Source organism: Gymnoscopelus microlampas, assembly GCF_963454915.1.
Source record: "Gymnoscopelus microlampas genome assembly, chromosome: 20".
In the NCBI taxonomy this organism is placed as follows: domain Eukaryota; kingdom Metazoa; phylum Chordata; class Actinopteri; order Myctophiformes; family Myctophidae; genus Gymnoscopelus; species Gymnoscopelus microlampas.
In genome coordinates this window covers 31,259,794-31,283,828 of record NC_139957.1, presented here as the reverse complement: position 1 = coordinate 31,283,828, position 24,035 = coordinate 31,259,794, and the positions used below count along the sequence as shown (strand labels likewise).

The following is a 24,035-nucleotide window of genomic DNA, read 5'->3' as shown; positions in this document are numbered from 1 at the left end:
GCAAAGGAAAGAGGGCGTGAAGTAAAAAAATGGACTTCCTAGGTTTAAAATATTTCCACATCAGCTCTGTTACAGTCTGTCTTTGTTTGGATTTTAGTTGACAGTTGAAGGACTAATAAGCCATGTAGGCTGAACATACAAATATCAAGAGCCATATGAAATATAAGAAAGTGAATAGGCGCGATATAGTCATAATCCTTTTCAAACATTATTTGTGTACCTTTGAAATGAGTATATAAATATTATATAAATAAAGTTTTTAAGTTGCTTCAACTTAGTACTTTAGTGACATATATATGGCATATATAACTTAAAGTCAAATTTTGGTGTGATGTGAATAATAACTATTGTAATAATATAAATATTGACACTTTTTTCACATGACAAAAATAGTGTAGGAGGGAAACATCATTCTGACTATTCTGCTATTACCATGCGCAAATTACACCATTATATCACAAGGCAAAGAATTATTGTCCACAATTGCCACTTCTCACATCTTTAGTATTTGATTCATTAGATCTTTTGAGAAGACAAAGAAACTGGTTCATATATATATATATTATGAAAACATATAGTGTGTGTGTGTGTGTGTGTGTGTGTGTGTGTGTGTGTGTGTGTGTGTGTGTGTGTGTGTGTGTGTGTGTGTGTGTGTGTGTGTGTGTGTGTGTGTGTGTGTGTGTGTGTGTGTGTGTGTGTGTGCGTGTGTGCCCGCGCGCGTGCGTGCGTGTGTACTGTGGGACGTTTTGTGCCTATTATGTTTGGATTTGAAGCCCAACCAATGGCAGCTTAGCAGGTTGTATGTGTGTTCTCTCAGTTCATCAGCACTTCCATCTGCACTAGTCGTGCGTTGGTGTCTCCAGGCATTCTGTAGGGGATCATCCCAGCGAAGGTGATCAGGGCTCTGGCTTGGCTACGTAGTTGCTCGTCTCTCTCCTCTATGGTCCTCTGCGCTCGGCCTGGCGTGCCCGACCGTGCCCCCTTCAGACGCTTGTACTGTGTGTACAGGATGTTCATGGTGGCCAGCAGCACCTCGGACAGGTTGTGACGCAACTCATCACTGAAGTTACTGAAGGCGGCCACTCTTTCCTCCACACTGTCCTGACTGAGCGGAAGAATATTCAAATGTTCCATCACGTCATAGGCACTGCCGATGCGTTTAGCATGGTATTCATCAAAGAACGTCATCAGGTCCAGCAGCAGATAGAACGTGCTGTCCACTGACTTCTCTCCTGATACGCCCTGAGAGCGATACCTCTCTGCGATAGCCACAGCTGTGTTTTTCAGCCTCTCCTTATTAGACTGAGGAGTGCTGACCTGGGCGATGACCGGACTTAACAACCTGTTGATCAGCTCTAGAACCTTATCTGGATTATTGGCCAGCTCATAGAGTTTAATAGCTTCCTCAAACAAGCCTTTGTTCTCTGCTTCCAGAGCCACCTTACTGATGATGCCTCTGGTGTCACCGGCGAACTTATCTATCACTCCAGGCTTTCTGCTGCCATCCTTCTCTAGCCTCCCCAGCAGCATGTCAAACTCTTGACTCTCGATGACAAGCTCACTGACACAGTGCATGAACATATTCTCTCCCTGACTGTCCTTCTCATTGCGTAGGAAGTAGAAGTACTGCACGGCTTCGCGTGGATCTGTGGACTCAAACCTGCGAGTATATAGCATCAGCAAGTGGATGAAGTTGAGGCGACGCACCATAGGTGGATCGCCAGCCTCCTGACTCAGAAGCTGAGCGCTCTGGCCGGATGATTTGAGCAGCAGGCGGAGCTCGTACAGGACCAAGGCCACGTGCACGGCGTGACTCCGCAGCCTTTCCGCCCGGAACAGGAAGGCAACGGCCGCCTCGAACTGAGCTGTCAGGAAGAGCACCCGGAAATACAGGAAGGGCTGCTGGGCGGCAGAGAAATGAGACTCCCCGTAATCCTCCAACAATTGTTTCTGGAGCTGTGGCAGAGTCAGTCTGTCCTGAGAACTGCTGCCATCGTCATCAAAACACACCTGGTTCAACTTCAGCCACAGGTAGTCTTCAGTCTTGTCTGCCACCTCTCCATGGATGTCGCTGATGTCACACTTCCCTATGAGACAGTAGACGGCTCTCTTATAGGGGTCAGCGTTATTCCTCAGAGCTCTGCGGTAGTGCACTCGAAGCTTGTTCTCTGACCCTGGGGCGAGGCGTCTGTCAGGGCTGTTCATGTACTCCTGGAACCAGGGCTTGAAGTCTCCTAGCTGATGTTGAGCTCTGTTCACCACCTGCATGGCTGCATTCAGGTCTCCACAGCGCAGACAGAAGTAGATCACAGCCCACACTGGATGACCCTCTACGTCGCCATCCTGCATACCCAGGAGGGGTCCTGGTCGTTTAATATTGAGGAAGCTGCAGACAAGTTGGTACGTTCCGGGCACCCCTCCTAGTTGGGCCTGGTGGAGGTTCCCATACACTGTCACCAAGGTGTAGTTCTTATAACTGTTCTCTAGGAAGCTGAGTGCCTGGCGTACGAAGTTCATTTGCATGTCAACAGCCGTGCGACTTGTCAGGGTGTCTTTTGCTGGGACCAGCAGCACGTCTGTCATCTGTTTCACCATCAACCACATCTCTGATACATTCTTGTCATCCAGACTTTCAGCTACAGATGCACACAGGTCTCCTAAGTTAGGCTGGACATGGCCATTCACAATCTTCTCATTGAAGACGTAGATCTGTCGGCTGTAAGCCACCTCCACACTGTCCAAGGAGCTCCTTCCTGGAACTGCCACCTCGCTCACAAAGCTGGGCTCGGCTTCCTGACTGAAGCCTGAAGACTCCAGTGCATCCTCTCCAGCTCCCAGCAGCGTGTGTAACACCCTCTTCTTCACCTGTTCCCATTGAACCAGCATTGATTCGCGATGGTACTCTTCAGCCGATAGGAACGTCCTGCGGCGTGACTCCTCGATGGCTGACATGAGGGCGTTGTCTCTCTCATTCTTCAAGAAGCCCTGTATATCAGTGTCTTTGACTGGCTCCAGAGGCTCAAATGTGGTGGCAGCACTCAGGTTCTCCAACCTCTGAGAAATGTGAAAGATGTCAAGTCCTCTGGAACCAAGAAGTATGGACGCTTTAACGTCGGCTGGGTCCTGCGAGGTGCGTGTCTGCGTGCGAGACCGAAGGCGCTCCCCGGCCTGCTGGATTTCCTGGAGGTTCCGTTCCACGTGCGGGAGCTCAGACATGGCTTCTGTCTCTGCAGCCAGCTGCTCTGCCTGCTGCAGGAGCTCCCCAAAATCGTCAGCATCCATAACTCTGGTATCTCGTCCAGTCATATATATATATTAATGTCCTTATTCCACAGATGGTAGCTTTAGAGCTTATATTATTGTGGTGAATGAATTATGTTGTTTTCCGGTTCATATATTCTATAAGGAAGGGCCTAGATGATGGCAAAAGCCCAATGTGTAATTTGGGCACACACACCCGCACAAAAACATCTGTAGCCTTGCCTACTGTCTGTATGCAGACTGGAACTTTACAATAAAACCTTTATGAAGATGCAGCTTAATGAAAATCAGCATGTGATGTCACTCATCTATGACATACGTATGTATGATGTAAGACTCCAAATTTGGGCAAGGATTCAGCCCGATATGAGCCCTTTTGACTTCCATTATAAAAGTAAAGTTAAATATTTCAGAAAATATAAAATAACTATATACTATATATACATATATACACGCTTATATACTATTATATACTAGCCTCTAGTGGTTTGCAAGATTAGCTCCAGACACTCAGACACTATTGCCTCTAGTGGTTTGCAATATTAGCTCCAGACACTCAGACCAACCCTCTTATAGACAGCTAGTCTCCTACGGAGCTATGCCATAAAAAACAGTGGTGAAATTAGGCTAGTGCAAAAGTGCTGAAAAGTTTTATAGCAATTCATTTTGAACAAGGGAGGCGAGAATGGAAATAGTCATAGTTTGTGTTTTCTTTTTTAAGTTTCCTTTTCCTTTTTGGGGCGGTGTAGCCGCCCCCTATAAGTGAGTTTTGGACACCGACCAAAACATTTGTGTACCCCCTAACCCTTCCATTGTTAATGCAAATCGATACTTTTTTCATATCAGCCAATCACATTACAGCTAGTGTCATCACCACTAACTTTAATGTGATTGGCTGACTTTGCAAATTCAGGACTGTGATTGGCTAGCGAAACACATGACACATGTGCAGCCCTATGAATAGCAGTATGGACTTTAAAAAAAGTCATTTATCCTTTTTTTAAAGTGAGTCATGTTGTGATGACCACACACCGCCCACTTCACACTGGGTGTGATTTTTTCCTTTATACCTAAGTCAGCATCAGTGTCATCGTATGAAAAAAAACATTTAAAAAAAGTAATTGTATTTTTTGTATCATTCTACTTTATTTGCATAACCCTGCCCTGCTTAAGGGAGGGGAGCCAACCAATGATCTCTACATTAGCATGCTGTCACCTTCCCTGTCTTTTCTGTCATTCAGAAAAACAGGCTGGTGTGCGGACACATGAACCCCCCTCACATCCACTGCAGAAATGTTAATTAGCAAGCACGGCATCCCACTGCTCCCAAATGCCTGACTGACATGTTATGTATTTAAATCCTTTCCATATGTCCTTATTATAGGGGAGATGGACTTCCCATGCAAAGAGATGGAAATTGTCACTATGAATGTGGATGAACATAAAGACTAGAAATGATATGCAAATGTTTATATTTTCCACAAAAATGTCTTCAGGTTAATATAAATTATGCATTGCATTTAATTTGAGAAAGGCAAGTTTATATGATCTGAGAACAGCTGAATTTTATTAGTTATTCCAAAGCCAGAAAAAAGTTCTTACATAAATACATACACGTAGGCTCCTTATTGCTCGTCTTCTTTCTCATTCGTTGTGGGAACTTAACATAAATAGGCCCACTACTTTTTAAGCCACAGCCATAGGCAAGTTAATTCAGTTAATTAATTTACTAGCTAAGGGTTTGTAATGTATTTTACTAGCTATTTTTAGCGGCGCTAGCCGCTCTATACCTGGCTTTTGCGTCAACGTTCTGATTGGTCAGACACGTCAACAAAGTGATTGGTCAAGCTTCACGTGACACGTGGCTATAAACACATTATAAACACATATCGATGACAAAATGTATCAAAGGCGCCGCTACCTTCACACAGGGTGTGATTTTTTATATTCAACATCAATCTTCTATGTCTTTGCTCTGTGTTATAGGTTGTTTGATGCTTTGGGCCCCTACGGACAATGCCAATATTGTCATTGTTGATGAGGTAGTGCCCTCCTGTGGCTTGAGAGGAAAATTGCATCACATAACACCAGGGAATACAGCTGATGTAGTGTCATACCTGTATGCCTGGCTATAGTACTGTGAGAATTAAAATTCTATTCATCGTGTGTAAAATTTCAGTGAACAAAACAGACTTTAAGAGAAAAAGAACCGTGCTTCTCATCTAAAGCAAATACGGTGCTCTATTGAGCTTTCAACATTCGTTGTCAATTTGGCAACCAAGATAGTGGAGAATACCGAGGAATGATGAAACACGTATGCAACTGAATTATCAGACACTTTTATGTTATGCTGTGACTACACAGCTCAGACATATGCAGTTGAAATCAAGTTGCAGAGTAAAAAGAGGAACTTTTCCATTGCACAAAAATACATCCATCCATATACACCATTCTGTATACACCAAGTTAGATGTGATGATGCAAATCTTTTTCCAAATAGCCTCAGGGTCTCAGAGCATTACCTTTAATGGAATGACTCCTGGGACAACATAGAGAAGCACTTGAATAACACAAGCTCATCATGAGCCTATTCAGGATTATGATTATACATGGAGAATGACATTTCTTTTAAGGCGGTCATAATTTGAGCAGGGCTGAAGGCAGACATTCAACCACAAGAACACCAACTCGCTATACTGAAAAGTTTTTAAAATAAGTTTATTCTTTGCAACGCAGCATTCGGATGATCAGTGCGTTCTATGGCCTGTGAACAGAATTCCTGTAGCAGGCAAATTTATAGAACAAGCCCTTGTGTGAACTGAGGGCCCCACCCATGTTTACCAAGGAGGAATGTTTGTGGCAGCGATGTACGTTGCAGCTGTTAACAGAGCAACAGTCTCTACAGCAATGGGCACAGTGTCGTTCAGCTGAAATGTGTTAAAAGGAATGCTACTGTAGAACGTGGCTCAGTCCTTGACCCTGCACGGCAGTTATATTAACTGTTTTTCTTTTGAAAAATCAAGCCATTCAAGGACCTGTGTGTGCCGTCAGTGTCATGCTGCTGCTGCTGCTAATGGCTTCATACTGCCAAGTGCACACCTCGGCAGTCCACCGTTAATGACACAGTTTTGTGGTCTAGAGTTCATGTATATGTATTTTGACTCAAAAGGCGTTGAGTGTCATTCACTTTGACCTTTTTAGCTGACAATGCAACTTGGACAAATGCTTAAAAGCTATAATAATTGGAACACTGCTCTCAACATCATGCTCACTACCCTATTCAATAATCTAGTGGTCAATTTAAACTATACATATGGGCACAGTCCAGTAAGCCAACATTGCAAAGAGCAGTGCACAGATTTGTCTCTGAAATCTTTATTTTCAATAGATTTGCACTTAACATCAGGGTTTTGGCCAATTTTATTCATCTACACACAACTGGATTAACAAATTTGGCATCGTGTGCGATAATATCATTTTCATGGAGCTGATGAGTGCAACCAAACAGCCTCGACTGTAATCCAGAGCTGTCAGCATTCCACAGTGGTAGTAAGTTTGGCTTGGATCAGTTATGGGAACGCTTTGGATTGGAAGGAGAGGTTGTTGGGGGTGGGGGGTGGTAGATTGAGAGCGAGAGAGAGAGACTGTTCCTTATATTTGGTATAATCATGCCATGCTTCTGTGACTGTGCCCAGGTTTAATGGTGTATAAATCATTGGATCAGACCCAGCAGGGGATAAAGCTAAGAACAGTGCAGATCGAACACAGTACATGTGAGTGTGGGGCAAAAAGAACCACATCGAACCTGCAGGTGTGGATTGACGTGCATGGGAGTACACTTCCAATGTTCATTCTCTCTCAACACAGATGGAGAAGCCATTCACAGCCAGTTTTTTTACAGTACGTTCTTAAAGGAAACCGCTTTGCCATTGCGCAAAAATGAATGGCTTAATTCAGGATAAAGCACTAATGGTGAGGAAAGTCAATGTATTTGAATACATTCATTGTCGAGTCACACAAGGGTGATTCTTGTGTTCTCGCGGTTATGGTTGCAATCACGGGCCTTAGGATGAACTGTCTCCATGTTAGCAGAACAAGAAGTTTTAAGCACACCCACACAATCCAACCCACAAACACATAATAGTTACACAAGAGAAAGAAAAAAATATATTAACATTTTCATTACAAAACAGTACATGGGCCTCAGTGTAGTAAAATATCTCTTCTGACATAAAAATGTGAAGAATTTTTGTGTGGGTTAACATTTCATTGAAGTTTTTTTGTAGGCAACACCATCTCTCACTTTGCTTCCAACAAAATAGCTTTTCTCATGTAGCAAAAATATTCCCAACGTTTCAATGGGACTGGAGGCACTGGAATACATCTCTGTAAAGAAACAAAAGGGGCTGTTGTTTTTTGTTTTGTTCTCAAACGTCTGTTCACCAAGTGGACTGGCATCCACCTCTGGATGCACAACATGGATGCCATTAACGTCTCAGGGCTGAGGGCCCAATTGGGAGCATTTTACTCGTTTAGCCATGAACCTATGTGGACTCCATGGGCCTTCCTCCCAGCCAACAGTCCAGCTGTCTGGCTCTGTAAAAACCATGTGTGTCAGACCCAACAGGAACCAGACTACAAACACGCGCACGCACACACACACACACACACACACACACACACACACACACACACACACACTTCCATTTCTCAGCAGACCCCAAACTACACCTGTTCAGACTAAGGATTTATGGCAAGCAGTGAAAACAGCTAACTCCTACTAGGACCCTCATCCCGTGGCCCTATGACACGAGGCGAACGGCCGTTGGAGCCAAGACAACCCAAGGCTAAAACTCGGGTGAAAAGCAGCTTGTTGGCAAAACAGTTGGAACAGTTAATTCACTTTGGAGGAGTCTGGCATGTCTGGTGCAGTGTGTTTAACATGTTTGAATCCAACAGGGGCCGCCCATACAGCCAGAGGACGACCCAGTTAAAAGCACTACGTAACGGACCTCTGAAGGTTCCTCTCCACAGAACCTCGGCCCACAAACCATGTGCAGAATCCACAGTATATGAAGAGCCTTGATGGGCTTCACTCCGTTCCACAGTTGGGCAAAAAAAAAGAGAAAATCATAAGAGAAAGCACAAAATAATCTTAACAGTTTCACAGCATGTCGGCATTCCTGCCTAATCTCTTCCCAAGAGCAGAACCCCAGTCTCAGTCAATTGGGCCCTGGAAGATGAGCTTGGCACAGCCCTGGGTGAGGTTGAGCTGGGTGGCACAGAACGGACAGGCGGCGTGGAAGGCGTGGGTACCGTGAGGTAGCGGGATCTCGGACCAGTACTTAGCCGACTTCTCCGAGCACACGTGTCCGCACGGTACGAAGGCATGCGTGGGTGCGCCTGTGTCCACATAGAAGGCGGGCTCGCAACCCAACCACAGCGGCACATAGGGCCCCACCGTCCGGCACATGGGGCACTCCCGCTGGGCGTTGGGCTCCTGTTCCGAACGATGGCCCCAGTTGTGGTAGCCGTGCACATGGCCGCAGGCCAGGTAGACCCAGGGCTGCTTGTCCTCCAGAGAGGAAAGGGCGCGGCTGCGCTGCATGCTAGGAAAGGCCAGGGTGTTGAGACCTACAGGACACTGGGGACGTGCCGCGTTGATCTCCTGCCGCAAAGCCTCCAGGTGTTTCTGGGTGGGGGTGTGGAAGAGGCCATCGGCTGTACGCCACAACAGGGTGGCTCCACACAGGTCCACCAGGGAACCATCCTGCAGCACGTTGCTCTCATTCTCCACCTGCAGGGGGCAATGTAGTGTTTACACATTTCGCTCCAGCGGGACAAAGGGTTTGTTAAATTAATGTTTAGAATGCTGACACTGTGCATATAATGTGATTTACTGTAAGTATAGTGCTGTCTCGTATATCATAACATCGCACAGTTTCAAAACAGAGTAATCGACAGTTTTTGTGTTGATTCTAAAGTTTCACCACAGCCCCGAAGTATCTAAGTGAAGGTGTGTATATGTGTGTGAGAGAGATGGGGGGGGGGGACTACTAACCAGTTTGCCGCGGGTTTGTGCCGATCGAGTCTCCCTCAGAGTGTATACGTCCCCGCACACGGAGATCTCCCTCCAAACGCCAGGCTTAGACTCCTCTGTGAACCCGCCCCTGGGGTGCATCACCAACACGCCGTTGGTCGTCAACCCGTCCATGTGGCCATCTGGGTTCTTCCACTTGGCAGCTTTTTCCTGCGGGTGAGACGGAGCAAAGTCACTTTTTGCTTTAACCCTTGGAAAACAAGTGCTTGCAGCCCAAATCCTATGGATACAATATTAGCGTACAGTATATGAATAATTACCCCGAGAAAGATATTTTTGGAAGAGTCAAAGCCAGCTGCGAAGATGCGGGCGGTGAAGGGTGGAATGCGCTCACAGACCACTCTGCAGGCGAAGCGGGAGATGGTGCTTTGAGTGATGGGAGCTTCCTCTCCCTCCTGTCCCCCCGACACCGTGTCCGTCACCACAAAGTCTATAGGGCTCTCTGTGGAACGTCCAATCTGTGGAACAACAACACAGAAAGTAAGTTACCGAAACCATCTACAGCAGTGATTCTCAACTTTTAAGTTTCAAGGACCCCCAGTTTGGGACCCGGCCCCATTTGATATGTTTTTCTATCTCTGCGACCCAAATAGACCCAAATAGTGTTCATTTAACTTAGCGGGTCCACTGATATACATTACCACAGTCGACGTGACTCTGATGACGACAAGGCCACACTTTGCCGAAAATGTGGCTCGTAAAAACAATAATGTGAACCACACATGTGCAAGGAAGTAAAAAGTCCAGCCATTATGGGCGATGAGAAATGGTCTTCTGTTACTGTGAGCGTTCACTAATGGGCTGTTTGAAAAACGTATAAAGACCTTTTTGTTGTTAGTATTCCTCCCAAGGCATTAGTTTTTGTTTCTTCTGAAGACACACAGCATAAGGTTGTACATTTCTACTAAGCAGTACCCATTTCAAAAGTCCATTCATTTCAAGCTGAACAAACACAAGCAAATTACGCATTTTCTCCTTTTATTTTCTTTATCGTTTTTTGTCATTTCCTCTATAGTTTTTGGTCTCAACTTTTGTCCTTGACCCTCTCACTGCCCCTCCTTTAATCGTCTCCCCTTCTCCACTGTGTGTCTGCGTTTCTGTTGACTTAGTAGCGTTCACAGACACATGGACACAATAAAGGCCTGAATGTGAAGCACGTGTCTGCATCAACTTCACTCTGCTGGGAGAGAGGAGCCGTCTCTTTGCTGTACATTCAGATTAATGCTAGGGGGGGCCGGTAGAATGGTTTACAGTACACACACAGACAGAGCACATGCGCTCACAGTGGGAGGCAATGTATAACACAAACACTTATGATAGAAAATAATTAGTCTTATCGGATATATAGGATGGTATACATATGTAATGTGACGTAAAAAAAGGTGCAAAGCAGATTGTTGTACCACTAAGCTGGCTTTTACCTGAAACATGTCTGTATCTTTGTCATGACAGTACTCGACGACTACCGTCTGGTTCCTGGACAGTGTGTAGGAGATACTGTGCTGGCCTTTGCAATTCACAGCCTGAAACACAACAAAGTAAATCACTGCATGTTGTTATTGTTCACACACTATGCTTAAACAAACAACGCGCTAAGGCAAGTGATGAGCCCCAGTATAATGACGACGACAACAGGGTCTGTTTATTTTGGTCGTCTGTGTTGTTGCCATTATGAAATCAGGAGGAAACCATGTGACAAGAGTCTGTTCCTTCAAACGCTGGATCATGCAGCCACAGAGCGTCAACGGGTTTACAAATGGGAAGTAGCAAAATGCATTCTGCAAGCGGAATCACAGATGAGAGGCAAAAAAAAAAGAAGAAAAAAAAAGAAAGCTCTCTATATTACTGGATGGAAAACAAAAGGTTCCAGCCAGGAATTCCTGGAATGGGAGTTGCAGGGAGCATTATGTTCCTGTGAAGTAACACTCCTATGACAGTGACCATAAACACACACAGGCTTGGCCATCGGCTCAGCTCAGAGAATGTGTGGAGGGGTGTGTACGTGTGTGTTGGGGATTGGAGCCAATCGGGCCCCAGCTCACACAGACACTTTTCCACATGCCACTGCCATCCCACTGTAATCTGTGATTTCCATTTCCCTAAACATCTCCCCTCTCCGTCATGTGTGTGTAGGGTAGAGAGGCAGGGGAAATGGGTCATTGTTTGCAGCCTCCACTGCCATACTCTGCAGTAACATCAGAGGCAAACAGAGACGTTGTCAGCTGGTGTAGCGAGGCTTGCATCTTTCTTAACTGTATCGTATAGCACCTAGACTCATCCACCTGTTTGACAACCAGACAGAGTCCAAAAACACTTGAAATGGACCCAGTGAGCAAATTGTCACACAGCCAAAAATAACATGCAATCCCAAAGGTGACAAAGAAACATGAACAATATATACAGTAGATCAAGAATGGAGATTAGAGGACAGAGACAGGATTTGAATAGGAGGCTGGCAGTGCCAGAGATCATGAGAGCTCCAGTCATTATGTGCCATGAGCAACAGAGTGTGTGTGCACAGACATGTGACGTGTGCTTGTTTTCCCCTCTCAGTTCTCAGCCAGTGAGTGTTTTCAGCTCATTCGCATGGGACAGCTGCATTGTGGGAAGGACCCCCGGGGTGGACAGGGGTGTCGGCTCTAAGACAGGAGAGGATCATTTATAAAACGTTTCTTTCAATATCACCTTCTGTTTGTATGAATTCAACAGTAGCCTAAACTTATAGAATCAGCCGGGGAGGGAGGAAGGTATGTCTCCTAACAGGCTGCTCTCACTGCTTGCTTCTGAAGGACTGCTATTTTTGACTGTGTGTACACAGCTGGGAGTAGAGGGTTGGCCAACTGCAACAACGTATTCCTTCGTTTACCCTCCTGGTCTAGGGCCTGGCAACAGTGTGACAGAAGGGAGCGGAGGTGAAGAGGAAGGTCAAGTCAGACTCACACCTCTAGCCCGCATATACATCACCCAGGCATTCGTAATTGCCGGAGGTTGGCTATTACGAGCTACAACAAATGCCCAGACAATAATTTGTTTATCACATACTACATCAAAAAGCAATTGATCAACAGTCAGCCGGAGTTCCTTTCATAGGGAGGAGACTATAGGAATAGGTCAACATGTGGTGGCAATTTATACTGTGCTGATTGGTCAGCCCTAGGGATAACGGTACACCGAAGGGCAGCAGAGAATCAGGAGATAGAGTGGCTGTTCGATCCCCGGCTCTGCCTGGCTGCATGTCTAAGTGTCCTTGAGCAAGACACTGAAACCGCCGTCTGGAGGGGAATAACACCTAACAAATAATGTTTAATGATGTTACGCAATTGCGGGGTGTGTTTAGGTGAATGTGAAGTACTTTGTAAAGAGCATGTCTATTCACCATTTATCAGCCCTAGGGCTGATATCAGCTATCAGCCTCTCTGTCTCTTCATCACTCTTCTCACCCAGGGCAAATAAAGGCTGGGTATGTGATAAAGTGCACTATTCATTCTGGTGTGTTACACCCCAAGTACCACAAGGCCCAGTACAACATTGCTTATAGGCTAGACCATGTGAGAAATAATTCCTAAGAAAACCTACATAAGCTATACACTGCAGAATCAATGCAGCATTCTGCACACTCTCTCAACTGTGTTTGATTGGCACAAAGCACAGTCTAAACACAGAAAAATCTCAGGCAGATATTATAGTCAGGTTCCAGTATGTGAGAGTAACCTGAACCCAAGGGCCCTGGGCCCAGAGACAAAACTCCAACAAGTGTCTGAAATATTGGAATCAGAGGTGCAGACGTAAGCAGGCCCTATGGCTTGTTTGGCAGTTTTTGCTAGGGAACCAGAGGATGGAATGTAAGAGGACAGACGAGTTATACTGGCCAGGGCAGTTTCTGGCAGGCACTCTACCACAGAGCAAAGCTAAGAGGCCTGGCTACGTTATGCAGTCATTGTACTGGAAATGTCAACACTGAGGTCCACCAAGAAAACAGTAGTTTCCACGTTGCTCGCCCTCTAAGACACAAATAAACCTAATGTTTTGCAGCCACCACGCAAAGGTCTCAAAATCAGTTAGGTGGTTTAGCGTTTGCTCTTGGATTGACTGTTTACATTGCCCTTTGTATGCCAGTTGACATGAAAACTGCCATGTTTGGCCAGTTTGACAGCATATTAACCAGAGGGCAATTGTTTCACAGATCCACAAAGTGAAACAATTGCCCTTAATTAACAGTGTTAATTAATACCTCCATTCTTTACCTTGCTGGCCTGTGGTGTGTTGAGGATGTGCACGGTGCTTGGCTTAACACCGTTAGCTTTGGTTCTCCTGTATAGGGCGAATCTGCTTTTCCTTCTACCCCGATCTCCATTGGGCAGAGAGCCATTGTACCTGTCAGACAGAGGGAGGAGACAAAAGTGAGCACATTCTAACCACAGATCATTCAGTTGAAATGCAAAGTTGCAAACAAAGTCTGCTTGTTTGTGTCTGTAAAGGGATGGGCTCAAAATGTTTCAATATCAATTTGATACTTTGATTTCGATACCGTTTCCTGAACAATACTTTTTCCGATAGCAATTCTTTGAAAATCCATTTTTAAAAAGGAAACTATATTACACATTGAAATTCCTTTTAAGCCATTTTAAATTAGTTACAGCGTAAATAAAGCCTATAAGTTGTCTGTGACTTATTGCCGCCCCAACCAAGAATGTACAAACAAATTAAATAAATGTAGAAAAATAAATAAAAATAGGGCAAATAGTTTTCAGTTAAAGTTCCACATGCAGTAAGTTTTCACTAAAACGTAGAGTTGCTTCATACTAAGGCATGGCTTGACTCAAGAGTTCTTCAGACAAATCAACATGTCTGTTTTCTCAGGAAGGTAACAGACAGGCCTACTCCTGGCTGATGTTTAGAGCATAAAGAAAATAAACCTAGTGTATTTAACACAACTTGTAACTCATCTGTAACTGCACCAACAAAATGAGTTTTACACAAAAGTAATGTACATAAAAGAAACAGGTCAGTGCTAATGGTTTTGATAGCCCTTTCGAAACCCCTTAGGTTTTGATAACCCTTAGTATCTGTGCTTTCATTTCTATGCCATCGAACTTGTGTCAGAGTCTTCGCTGGAAGCAGCCCACTTCCATCCAGCGAAGTTAACCATGGTAGATCGAAATTAGGGGTTTGTGATATCACAATATTAGAACGTGAACGATTAAAATGTCTGATGATCTGCTTTTACAGAGACATTGTTCTAACGTGATACAGGGATTGAGTGCAGGTTCTATTAGTTGCAGTTCTACACATGATGCGAAGCCTGCGGAGCTAGTTCAGGCAGACAACTCAAAGGAGCGCCAATTCCAGATCAGCTGATCAGTCACATGCTCTCTCCATCTGATTGGGGTGGGCTATTTAAACCTCCCTGCTCACAGCTCTTTCTTCTTGTTGCTGCTCTGCCATCTTGCTGCTCTGCTATGCTGCTGCTATGCTGCTGCTTTGTGCTCTGCTCTATGAAGTATTTTTTGTGCTCCCACCACCACCCCAGCATCCACCTGTGGGCTCTGTTTCTATGATTCCCTTATGGGGGTCCATTTCATTCCATTCTCTGTAAAATCTAGTCGTCAAATCAATTATTATAATTTATACTTACAGGGAATTAATGAAATAAGACAGAGCCGTGACGTGAATATACTTAATTATTTGTGATCTATATATTTATGCAAAGTTTAGGTTTGCACATTGGATGGCAACACAACAAACCTTTTCAACCACCTCAACTAATAAGCACTATTTCCCAGTACGTCTCATCCCCGTCCCCCACACACAATAATAATAATTAATGAATAATAAAACCATAATAAAAAATATATAATATAATAATTATACAAATAAAAAGAAAGTGATTTATGTTGCTTTTCGTATTCTCTTGAGTTGATATGTGGTAGGGTTGTGTTCATTTCACAAACAAAGACCAATGTCTTTATGCCTCGTACTGTATGTGATGCATAGTGAGCTTGTAAACCTTCTATTTTGCCGCATGACACCATCATGATGATGAGTATAAAATCGGGCTAAAACGAAGCTTGGCTGACGGGCATTGAAAACAAAGATGCTGTGCCCGTTATACAGAGGTATTATGAGGGGTGGAGCTAAAATCATGGTTTGATGACAGTGCTGTAGTTATGATTGGAGCATATAGCAAGACCGTGGTGTGTCATCTGGACTGATTTCAACCCCATGTTTACATGTTTTCAGCCATGACATTTTTTACATGTATAATGTGTTGTGTTTAGAAACAAATCATTGAATTTCCTTTACAGTGTCTTTAATCTGGGGTTATTTCACATTGAAAATAGCATAAGTATGTACTTTTTAACGTGCCTCCAAGTTTGTGTGATTGGTTTCAATTCCCTTTACCTGTCCCTTCCTTGTGGATTTGACTCATTTGGCTTGCAATATTCTGTTCTCCAACGGACAGTAACAGTTGCACCGTCTGTTGTACAAACTATTTCCCTCTACAGCTTCCTCTATCCTGACGGCTGCAGACCACGACTGACACAGTGCTGGGTATATGCAACACTGGAGCACACTTTTCTAGATTTCTTCTTTTTTTGTTACCCTGTAGGGCTATAGTTTTTAATTAAGGAAATGTGTGTGTTTGTACTGTTCAGTAACTTGCAAAAAATGGTCTTATATATCTCTATACATGAAAAATAATTGTAATAAGATTGTGGATTGTGATGCCTGAAAACCTGTGATATCTTTACCATCGCCCACCATGAATTGAAATGTCATCAGTTTGGGCTGTTTTCTAAGTGTTCCCTTAATTTTAGACTAGGCGTGTAGTTGGTTACAAAATCACTGTTTAAAATGTTGGTGAAATTAGTTGCTGTGCACATCCCTATTAATTAAACCAAAACATTGCAGCATTTTCAGAAGCAGCTTTGGTGCTCATTTCATCACTGGAAGTCCATTTCTCCTCATTAGCAACTGAAAGCATCACCTTGGATTATGCTTGTTATTATTACATAATGCACGTTGGTGCTTGTCGTGATTTCAGCAAGGCAGCTCTACGTAAACTACTGCTGTTCCATGTGGTCCCATACATCCCAGGCAGGAGCAGGATTTAGGATGTGCGTCAGGTTCACTACCTTACTGACGAATTTGGGTGGAGCTCTGATTCACAGCTCAACCGTGCGTGCACACACACACACACACACACACACACACACACACACACACACACACACACACACACACACACACACACACACACACACACACACACACACACACACACACACACACACACACACACACACACACACACACCTCATGTCTGTTTTCCTGCAAGGAGATTAGGAAACTCCAGGGACTCGTTTAAAGTAAATACAAAACACACCTGAAAGTTTGGTCCATTTTGTCCTTTCACACAGTTGCTTCTGATACCCTCCCTGTCACACTTTTCTTCCAGTCGGCTGTGAGGCGAGCAGCGTAGGTTTGGTGAATGGAGGAGTCCCTTCCGGACCGGTCTGACCGTCCCTCTCCCTATCCACCAGCTGGTTACTACAGCTGGGACACCCCATGCTCTGCTCCCATCCAACACACAGGCCTTCTGTTACACTCCCTCCCCACACATAACCACAGTGCGTTTAACTGACCCACACTTTATGCAACAGTAAACGGTGCATCAAAGACTTCATGAGGTCAGGCTCATATGGCAATATCATTTCCCCCATCATGAAAAAAGAATGAACGCTACCAACCACTAAATAATCCAATATGTCTGCCCAACCTTTGAACATAAAAACACAAAACGGAACAGACCACAGCTTCTTCCTGCTCCTAACCCACCTCCCTCTTAAGGCTGGGCCACCTGTCCCCTGTCTCCACACGGCTGGCCAGGCAAGGAAACACATGGTCCCAGTCAGCAGAAAGCAGAGAGCCGGCCTGGAGGACAACCCACCCACAGAGACCTGGATATGATCATATTCATGAAAACACAATAACTGATAGACTAAATACAAAGTGAAGATGATAAGGCTGCGACATGTGAGCTTATAGATACATTTTGTTAATGTGGGTTAGTCCAGTGTATCGAAAATTCACAATTTATTTGTCATTAAATCAAAAAGACATAAAACATCCACAACTGCTTATATCATACATGGAGATCTAAGTTCTCTCGAATTCTCCATTTATGGTTTAAAAAGTTGGCCTAATTGGTCAGTCATTAGTGCATGTACAGGGCCCAGGGAATCCCCACAAAGAATGACTTCAGTTTATGGTTCCTATCCAAAGCACTTTACAGAGTGCATTACATTCATAGTTACACCCGTTCATATACTGACAGAGGGAGAAACCATAAAATGTACCACCACCACCAACCTACTCGTTGGGAAGCAGTTAGGGGTTCACTGTAGCCAGTATGAGCTGGGGATTGAACCGGGAAACCTCCGGTTCCCAAACGTTCACTCTACCTCCAGTCCTGAGCTCCTGTTACAACTTAATAGTCAGCAAAATGCTCAGCTGTCCATCTTTCTAACAAATAAATATAATATATTAATTTATAAGTACTGTATTATTTCAGGGCCAAAAGTCTGAGTCTGATAATGCCTCTGCAAATGGAATAGTTGTTGATTGCCATTTCCCTGTAGAAAAGCCTTTTAGATCATGGTGAGACAGACTCCACCTGACAACACAACGACATACAGTAAATGTGTTGCATTATTCATCATTACATCGAGGAAAAAGTGTGTTGTATCGCTAGCTTGGTTGGGACAGGCTCTATAGAAGCTGCGCTCCAACTAAATTGCAATCCCTTTCCCTTTTGACCTGTGCCAGACAGACAGCGGATTTACCTTCCAATCCCCAGCAGGGATTAGAGGCTTGCGAATATCATCACCTGTCCTCCAGGTTTGCGCTACACAACCAACAGCTCCTCCCACAAGCCATGCCAACTGAAGAGGATAGCAGAGGGAGATATGATTACTTCTGTTAAGTGGTAACCCTCATTTATGAATGAGAGAGAGGCTACAGAGGGCAGGTTCAAAGGAGTCTTAAAAGAGTATTAGAGATGAGACTGTGGTCAGGCCATTGTACACAGAGTTCAAATAGGACTAGGTGGATTTCAGCACACTCCAGATCACAATAAACGTCACAGCTGCACTGACGCATGCCTGCTTTCAGTGCTTTGGCCTTGCTCTGTGCATTACATTGCATCTCAACCGGCTACAACCAATCTGTCATAGACTGGATATCTGTGTTCATCAGGGTGGAAGACATGGCCCCAAGTTGGTCTTCTCCACTTCCTTTTACCATTGGTTCTTGAGGGAGCGATGTACAAACTTCAAATCAATAGGATCAGTCTCCCCCAGTCACAATGAACAGAGGGTAGTAGAGAGAGGCAGTGACTGGGTCTCTGGATCAATCCATCCATTCATTCCCAGGGTACCCACTCACTCAGCCTGCTCACTGCCCCAGTGCCAGGCCAAATGCTGCCAGGCAGAGCCAGGGAGGAGCCATGGAGGCACAAAAGCCACCTTTGGTCATGGAAAACAAACCATTGAGAGAATGGCTACTCAAACAACCTTTGTTTCCATTATACTATAGGCTATCTTGTCCACCATCAGCATTAATCCTAGAGGATGTGATGACATGGCAGTGTTTCTACATGCATCAGTGTGATCAAAATATACAGTCTCTATAGTTTTTCCTGTGAGAAAGAGGTGCAAAAGCAAAAACATCAACTTCCATCAACCCACACTTTCAACGTTTGGGTAATAAGCAGTCAGCACTTGGCCTTGTAATGATGAGCAGTTAATGTGACCGTCTGTGATTGTGTGGGAGGACACGAAGCACAGAACCACAACCCCCCATGCTTAGTAATAATATCAAGCTTTCGTGTCAACACCCAATTCAATTCACTCTTTCAATAACCACATTAACCCTTGCATCAATGTTTGGGCACAATTTTTAAAAATGTTAAATGTTTCTCAAATTTGTAATTAAAAGAAATGAAATCTTCAGAAATAGAGAAAATAGCATCATTAAAATAGCAGCATTATTGGATCTTGTATTGTTTTATTGGATCTTGTTTAGTCGATACACTTATTTGTTTTAGCTCTTGCTCATTTGATTTTGCTATTCTGTCTCATCTGTTTAAGAAAATAGGTAGCTGATATATTGCACTTTTACCTTAGCGCTAGGTATACTCTTGGTTGCTTGTTTTTGCAGAAAATGCACTTAAGACTTCTGGTGATTAGTAGTTTCGTTCCCTACCTATGTTGAATGCACTTATTGTAAGTCGCTTTTGATAAAAGCTTCTGCTAAATGACTGTAATGTAATGTGCACCCAATTCAATTCATTCTTTCATCAATATACTTCACACAGCCAACACACAAACAACTGAACATTGCTGATGAATGATTTCATACCCTTGATGTCTAATAATCACGGCTTTTCCAATCAAAGTACCCTGACAAGTTTCAGAACAAGTCTAGGAGAACTACATAGCATTTAGTAGGTGTGCCTGAATGGTGAAATAAAACCGTGACACTTGTCTGACACAGTTTCTTACACTACTCCCAGACACTGCCTATATTGGGATGCTCATGACATCTGCCAAGTTGTTTTTTTCAGCCTAAACCCTTATTTAGACCTCCTCACACAAGTTATGTGCTGTTCATTGCCATTATATTTATCAGTGTATTGATTTTGATGACTTTTATACATTTTGCTTAAATGACCACATCCATAGATGTCATTGGTGGCTGTAGATTAATTGAAACCAATAAGACACAGATAAACTGGCATGTAAAACAAAATGTTGTCCTCCCTACTTTCCTGCAAAACCATTACAGACATCAACATTAGAACAATACAATGTGATACTTCTAAATGTCCTGTGCTGGCCATGGTATGCTATAAGATGCCGTTATTATGCAAAAACTACTTTTGAAATGAAGGCCCTGCCCCAAGCCAATCTTATGCATGCATGTGCACCACCTTGCGTGTGTACCCCAACTATAAAATGAAACCCTTATGCATGGGCTCTTTATAGAAACATCTGCCATGTCAGCTTTGTGTGTGTGTGTGTGTGTGTGTGTGTGTGTGTGTGTGTGTGTGTGTGTGTGTGTGTGTGTGTGTGTGTGTGTGTGTGTGTGTGTGTGTGTGTGTGTGTGTGTGTGTGTGTGTGTGTGTGTGAGAGAGAGAGAGAGTGTATTTGTTATGAAAAGAAAACCTGTGGTCTTTCTGGCTCTCGATTCTGACCTACAGATAGACCTGTGGTCTTTCTGTCTCTGGGTCCTGGTCTACAGAAAGGCCTGCGGTCTTTCTTTCTGTCTCTGGGTCCTGGTCTACAGATAGACCTGCGGTCTTTCTTTCTGTCTCTGGGTCCTGGTCTACAGATAGACCTGCTGTCTCTCTTTCAGTCTCCTGGTCTACAGATAGACCTGCTGTCTCTCTTTCAGTCTCCTGGTCTACAGATAGACCTGCGGTCATTCTTTCTGTCTGTCTCTGGGTCCCGGTCTACAGATAGACCTGCTGTCTTTCTTTCTGTCTCTGGGTCCTGGTCTACAGATAGACCTGCTGTCTTTCTTTCTGTCTGTCTCTGGGTCCCGGTCTACAGATAGACCTGCTGTCTTTCTTTCTGTCTCTGGGTCCTGGTCTACAGATAGACCTGCGGTCATTCTTTCTGTCTGTCTCTGGGTCCCGGTCTACAGATAGACCTGCTGTCTTTCTTTCTGTCTCTGGGTCCTGGTCTACAGATAGACCTGCGGTCATTCTTTCTGTCTGTCTCTGGGTCCTGGTCTACAGATAGACCTGCTGTCTTTCTTTCTGTCTCTGGGTCCTGGTCTACAGATAGACCTGCTGTCTTTCTTTCTGTCTCTGGGTCCTGGTCTACAGATAGACCTGCTGTCTTTCTTTCTTTCTGTCTCTGGGTCTTGGTCTACAGATAGACCTGCTGTCTTTCTTTCTGTCTCTCTGGGTCCTGGTCTACAGATAGACCTGCTGTCTTTCTTTCTGTCTCTCTGGGTCCTGGTCTATAGATAGACCTGCTGTCTTTCTGTCTGTCTCTACGTCCTGGCCCCAAAGCCAAACAGATAGCTCTACAAAGTGTGCAGACTCAGAGCTGGGGGAGGGGGCCATCACCACTTCCGAATTCCTCAAACTCCACGAACCCAACTTTAGGTAGGAAAGTGCGCAGCAGCAGTCATAGTCGAGGAACAATGTAAAAAGAATCTACCCATAATAATACTGAAAACAAAAACCAAGTGCCGTTATTTGGTACAGAACTATGTTTTAATGGATGGCCCTTTGCCTTTTTTATCTTGTGCCTGGGTAAATGGAATGAAACAATGTTGCCAGCTCGGGAAATGGAAACACACACACTTGTTATTGCGCACGTGTCTGGTTTGTTGAGTAACGTGAGCACTGGGTCAGCTTTCTGCGGGGTTCGACGTTGTGTCTCTCGTCGTACAGAATAGATGAACCGTGGAGTTGGCTTTAGTTTGGGCACACGATGACATTAAAGTTCACGCACTAGTCTTCTAAAAATCCTACTCGCCAAAGAGGGGTATCGCTTGCAGAGAAGAACAGATCAACAAGCTGTTTGTGTTTAGCTTGTAGATCTGTTCTTTTCGGCAAGCGACACCGTCGGACACGTAATACCATAAGAGGTTTAAAAATAAAACTCTACAACTTGTATGTATAGTAAAATAAACTGAATCAGAAACACGCTAGGGTTTATCAGCGTGGAAGTGACTTTAAAAGCAGTGGTGTAAAGTAACAAAGTACATTTACTCGACTACTGTACTGAAGTACAATTGGGGTATTTTTACTTTTCTGGAGTAATTCAAATGTTCAGTACTTTAACTTCTACTCCACTACAATTATTTAAAAACTGAGTTACTTTGTATATTTTCATTATCATTACAAAACACCCAAAAATACCCACTTAAGCCCTAAATACTTTTCGGCCATTTGAAAATAGCAGATCCACAATCTGCTATTTTCGAAAGATTTTTAGACATTTTATACATTTGAAAACGTGTGGAATGGACGGGACATACTGCATAACGAGTACTTTTACGCATGTACTTTAAGTATGTATTGATACCAATACTTTTGTACCTTTACTCGAGTACATTTTTAATTCCGGACTTTTTCTTGCAACAGAGTATATTTCTACATTGCAGTATTGATACTTTTACTTAAGTAAACAATGCGAGTACTTTTTCCACCACTGTTTTAAAGTGACAACTGCATACAACGCATCCGGCACACAGGAGATCATTATTTGTCAGACTTTACGTTGCTTACCCTAACACCACCAGCTCCCCGTACTTCACCGGGTCTTTAGACGGGGCGCAGAACTCCTCCTGGCTTGAAGAAAACATGGAGCGTCTGGCTTCACTTCAGCGGCTCTCTGTCTGAATGTGCTCGAAAATAATCACACGGAACCCAGTCCAGTCCCCCCCCACCCCTCAGAAAACACAGGAAGCCGAAGGCATATCTGGCAGTAATATAATCCAGCCGCATACGTCTCTTATTACGACGAAAAAGTCCACTTTCCTGTTGTTGGATCAACTGGTCACTAAGTTGTTTTTAACGCGACATAGGAAGACATTAGTTGAGTTGTGATATCGCAACTTGCTTGGCGGTCGAATCCGCTCTGAAGCGCAGACACAAACAAGCGAGTAGCAGGGGAGGAGTGTTGCCCGAGTTTGTGAGAGAAACAAGCAACCGCGTCTATGAAAACAAGCCCAAAAGAAGCGAGCCTTTCACCCTTTAAACATAATACATTGGCTGTTTGAAAATAGCCAATCTACAAGCTCAGTGAGCACTTGTAGATCTGCTTTTTTTTTTTTATTATCTTGAAAACAATTTGACATTTTGACAACACAAATCTTCTTGTATGGGGGTCCCTGGCATAAAATGTTTTCATTGATTGATTGAATACTTTATTCACAATTTGCAAAGACATTAAAGACAAGTACAGTTCAATACAAGGTCTGTTAAGAGGATTTTAAACTCAAGAAAGCACTATGGCTTGTTTCCATTGGGGTCCTTTGAACTCAATTAATCGAAAATCGCACCATTCAGATGGGGGGTCCACAGACAAATACATATTAGTTTGGGGTTCTTGACTTGAAAATGTTTGAGAAACACTGGTTGAAACAACATTTAGAAAACAAGCCCAGAAATAAGCAAACACACTTTGGAAACAAGCCCAAAAAAACGCAACCCGCAACTAGCAACTTTACATAAAAAGAGGCCCAAAGTCGCTTATAATAAGCAGACATGGCAACACTGGCAGGGGGGTTGGACTGTACCATTCAATTCTGCACTTTGTGGATGGGGAGGGCACTTTGTCAAGTCTCCTTTTAACAACAGATTGCATGTTACGTATTTTGACGACACTATTTAAATCACAGCAACTATACACACAAGCTAATTTCTCCAGACGAGGTGCTAAATTGACGATTTTCTTGGTAATAAAAATCACCGTTTTCAGAGTGGACCTCCCTCTGACGACCGCCTCACTTGGTCCATGGATCGCACCTTCTGTTATGTAAACAAAGAGTAGGCCTACAATCAGTGTTGCCATGTCCGCTTATTATAAGCGAGTTTGGGCTTGTTTTTCTGTAAAGTTGCTTGTAAATATCGGTGATTGCGGTTTTTTTG

The 24,035-nt window shown here is 43.9% G+C and overlaps 2 protein-coding genes across 2 annotated transcripts; both read right to left on the bottom strand.

The window, feature by feature from the left end:
• Positions 1 to 810: 810 nt before the first annotated feature.
• LOC311036302 (nuclear pore complex protein Nup93-like) lies at positions 811 to 3,294 on the bottom strand. The gene has a single exon (XM_084044918.1). It carries the CDS (start codon positions 3,280 to 3,282, stop codon positions 814 to 816), a length of 2,469 nt encoding a protein of 822 aa, XP_083901044.1. The 5' UTR covers positions 3,283 to 3,294; the 3' UTR covers positions 811 to 813.
• Positions 3,295 to 5,584: 2,290 nt separating this feature from the next.
• LOC311035594 (E3 ubiquitin-protein ligase pellino homolog 2) lies at positions 5,585 to 23,027 on the bottom strand. The gene is made up of 6 exons (XM_084043888.1): positions 22,671 to 23,027; positions 13,606 to 13,735; positions 10,783 to 10,884; positions 9,622 to 9,819; positions 9,323 to 9,511; positions 5,585 to 9,058 (listed from the first exon to the last, which is right to left on the bottom strand). Exons 1-6 carry the CDS (start codon positions 22,745 to 22,747, stop codon positions 8,480 to 8,482), a joined length of 1,275 nt encoding a protein of 424 aa, XP_083900014.1. The 5' UTR covers positions 22,748 to 23,027; the 3' UTR covers positions 5,585 to 8,479.
• Between the last annotated feature and the right edge of the window lie 1,008 nt (positions 23,028 to 24,035).

What these genes read in the sequence shown, in the direction of transcription:
- LOC311035594 (XM_084043888.1), bottom strand. Translation starts at nt 22,747, where the DNA reads ATGTTTTCTTCAAGCCAGGAGGAGTTCTGCGCCCCGTCTAAAGACCCG. An exon ending in ACACACCACAGGCCAGCAAG is followed by an intron (nt 10,885 to 13,605) that starts GTAAAGAATGGA and finishes GTTGTGTTTCAG; the next exon opens with GCTGTGAATTGCAAAGGCCA. An exon ending in AAGATACAGACATGTTTCAG is followed by an intron (nt 9,820 to 10,782) that starts GTAAAAGCCAGC and finishes GTTGTTCCACAG; the next exon opens with ATTGGACGTTCCACAGAGAG.
- LOC311036302 (XM_084044918.1), bottom strand. Translation starts at nt 3,282, where the DNA reads ATGGATGCTGACGATTTTGGGGAGCTCCTGCAGCAGGCAGAGCAGCTG.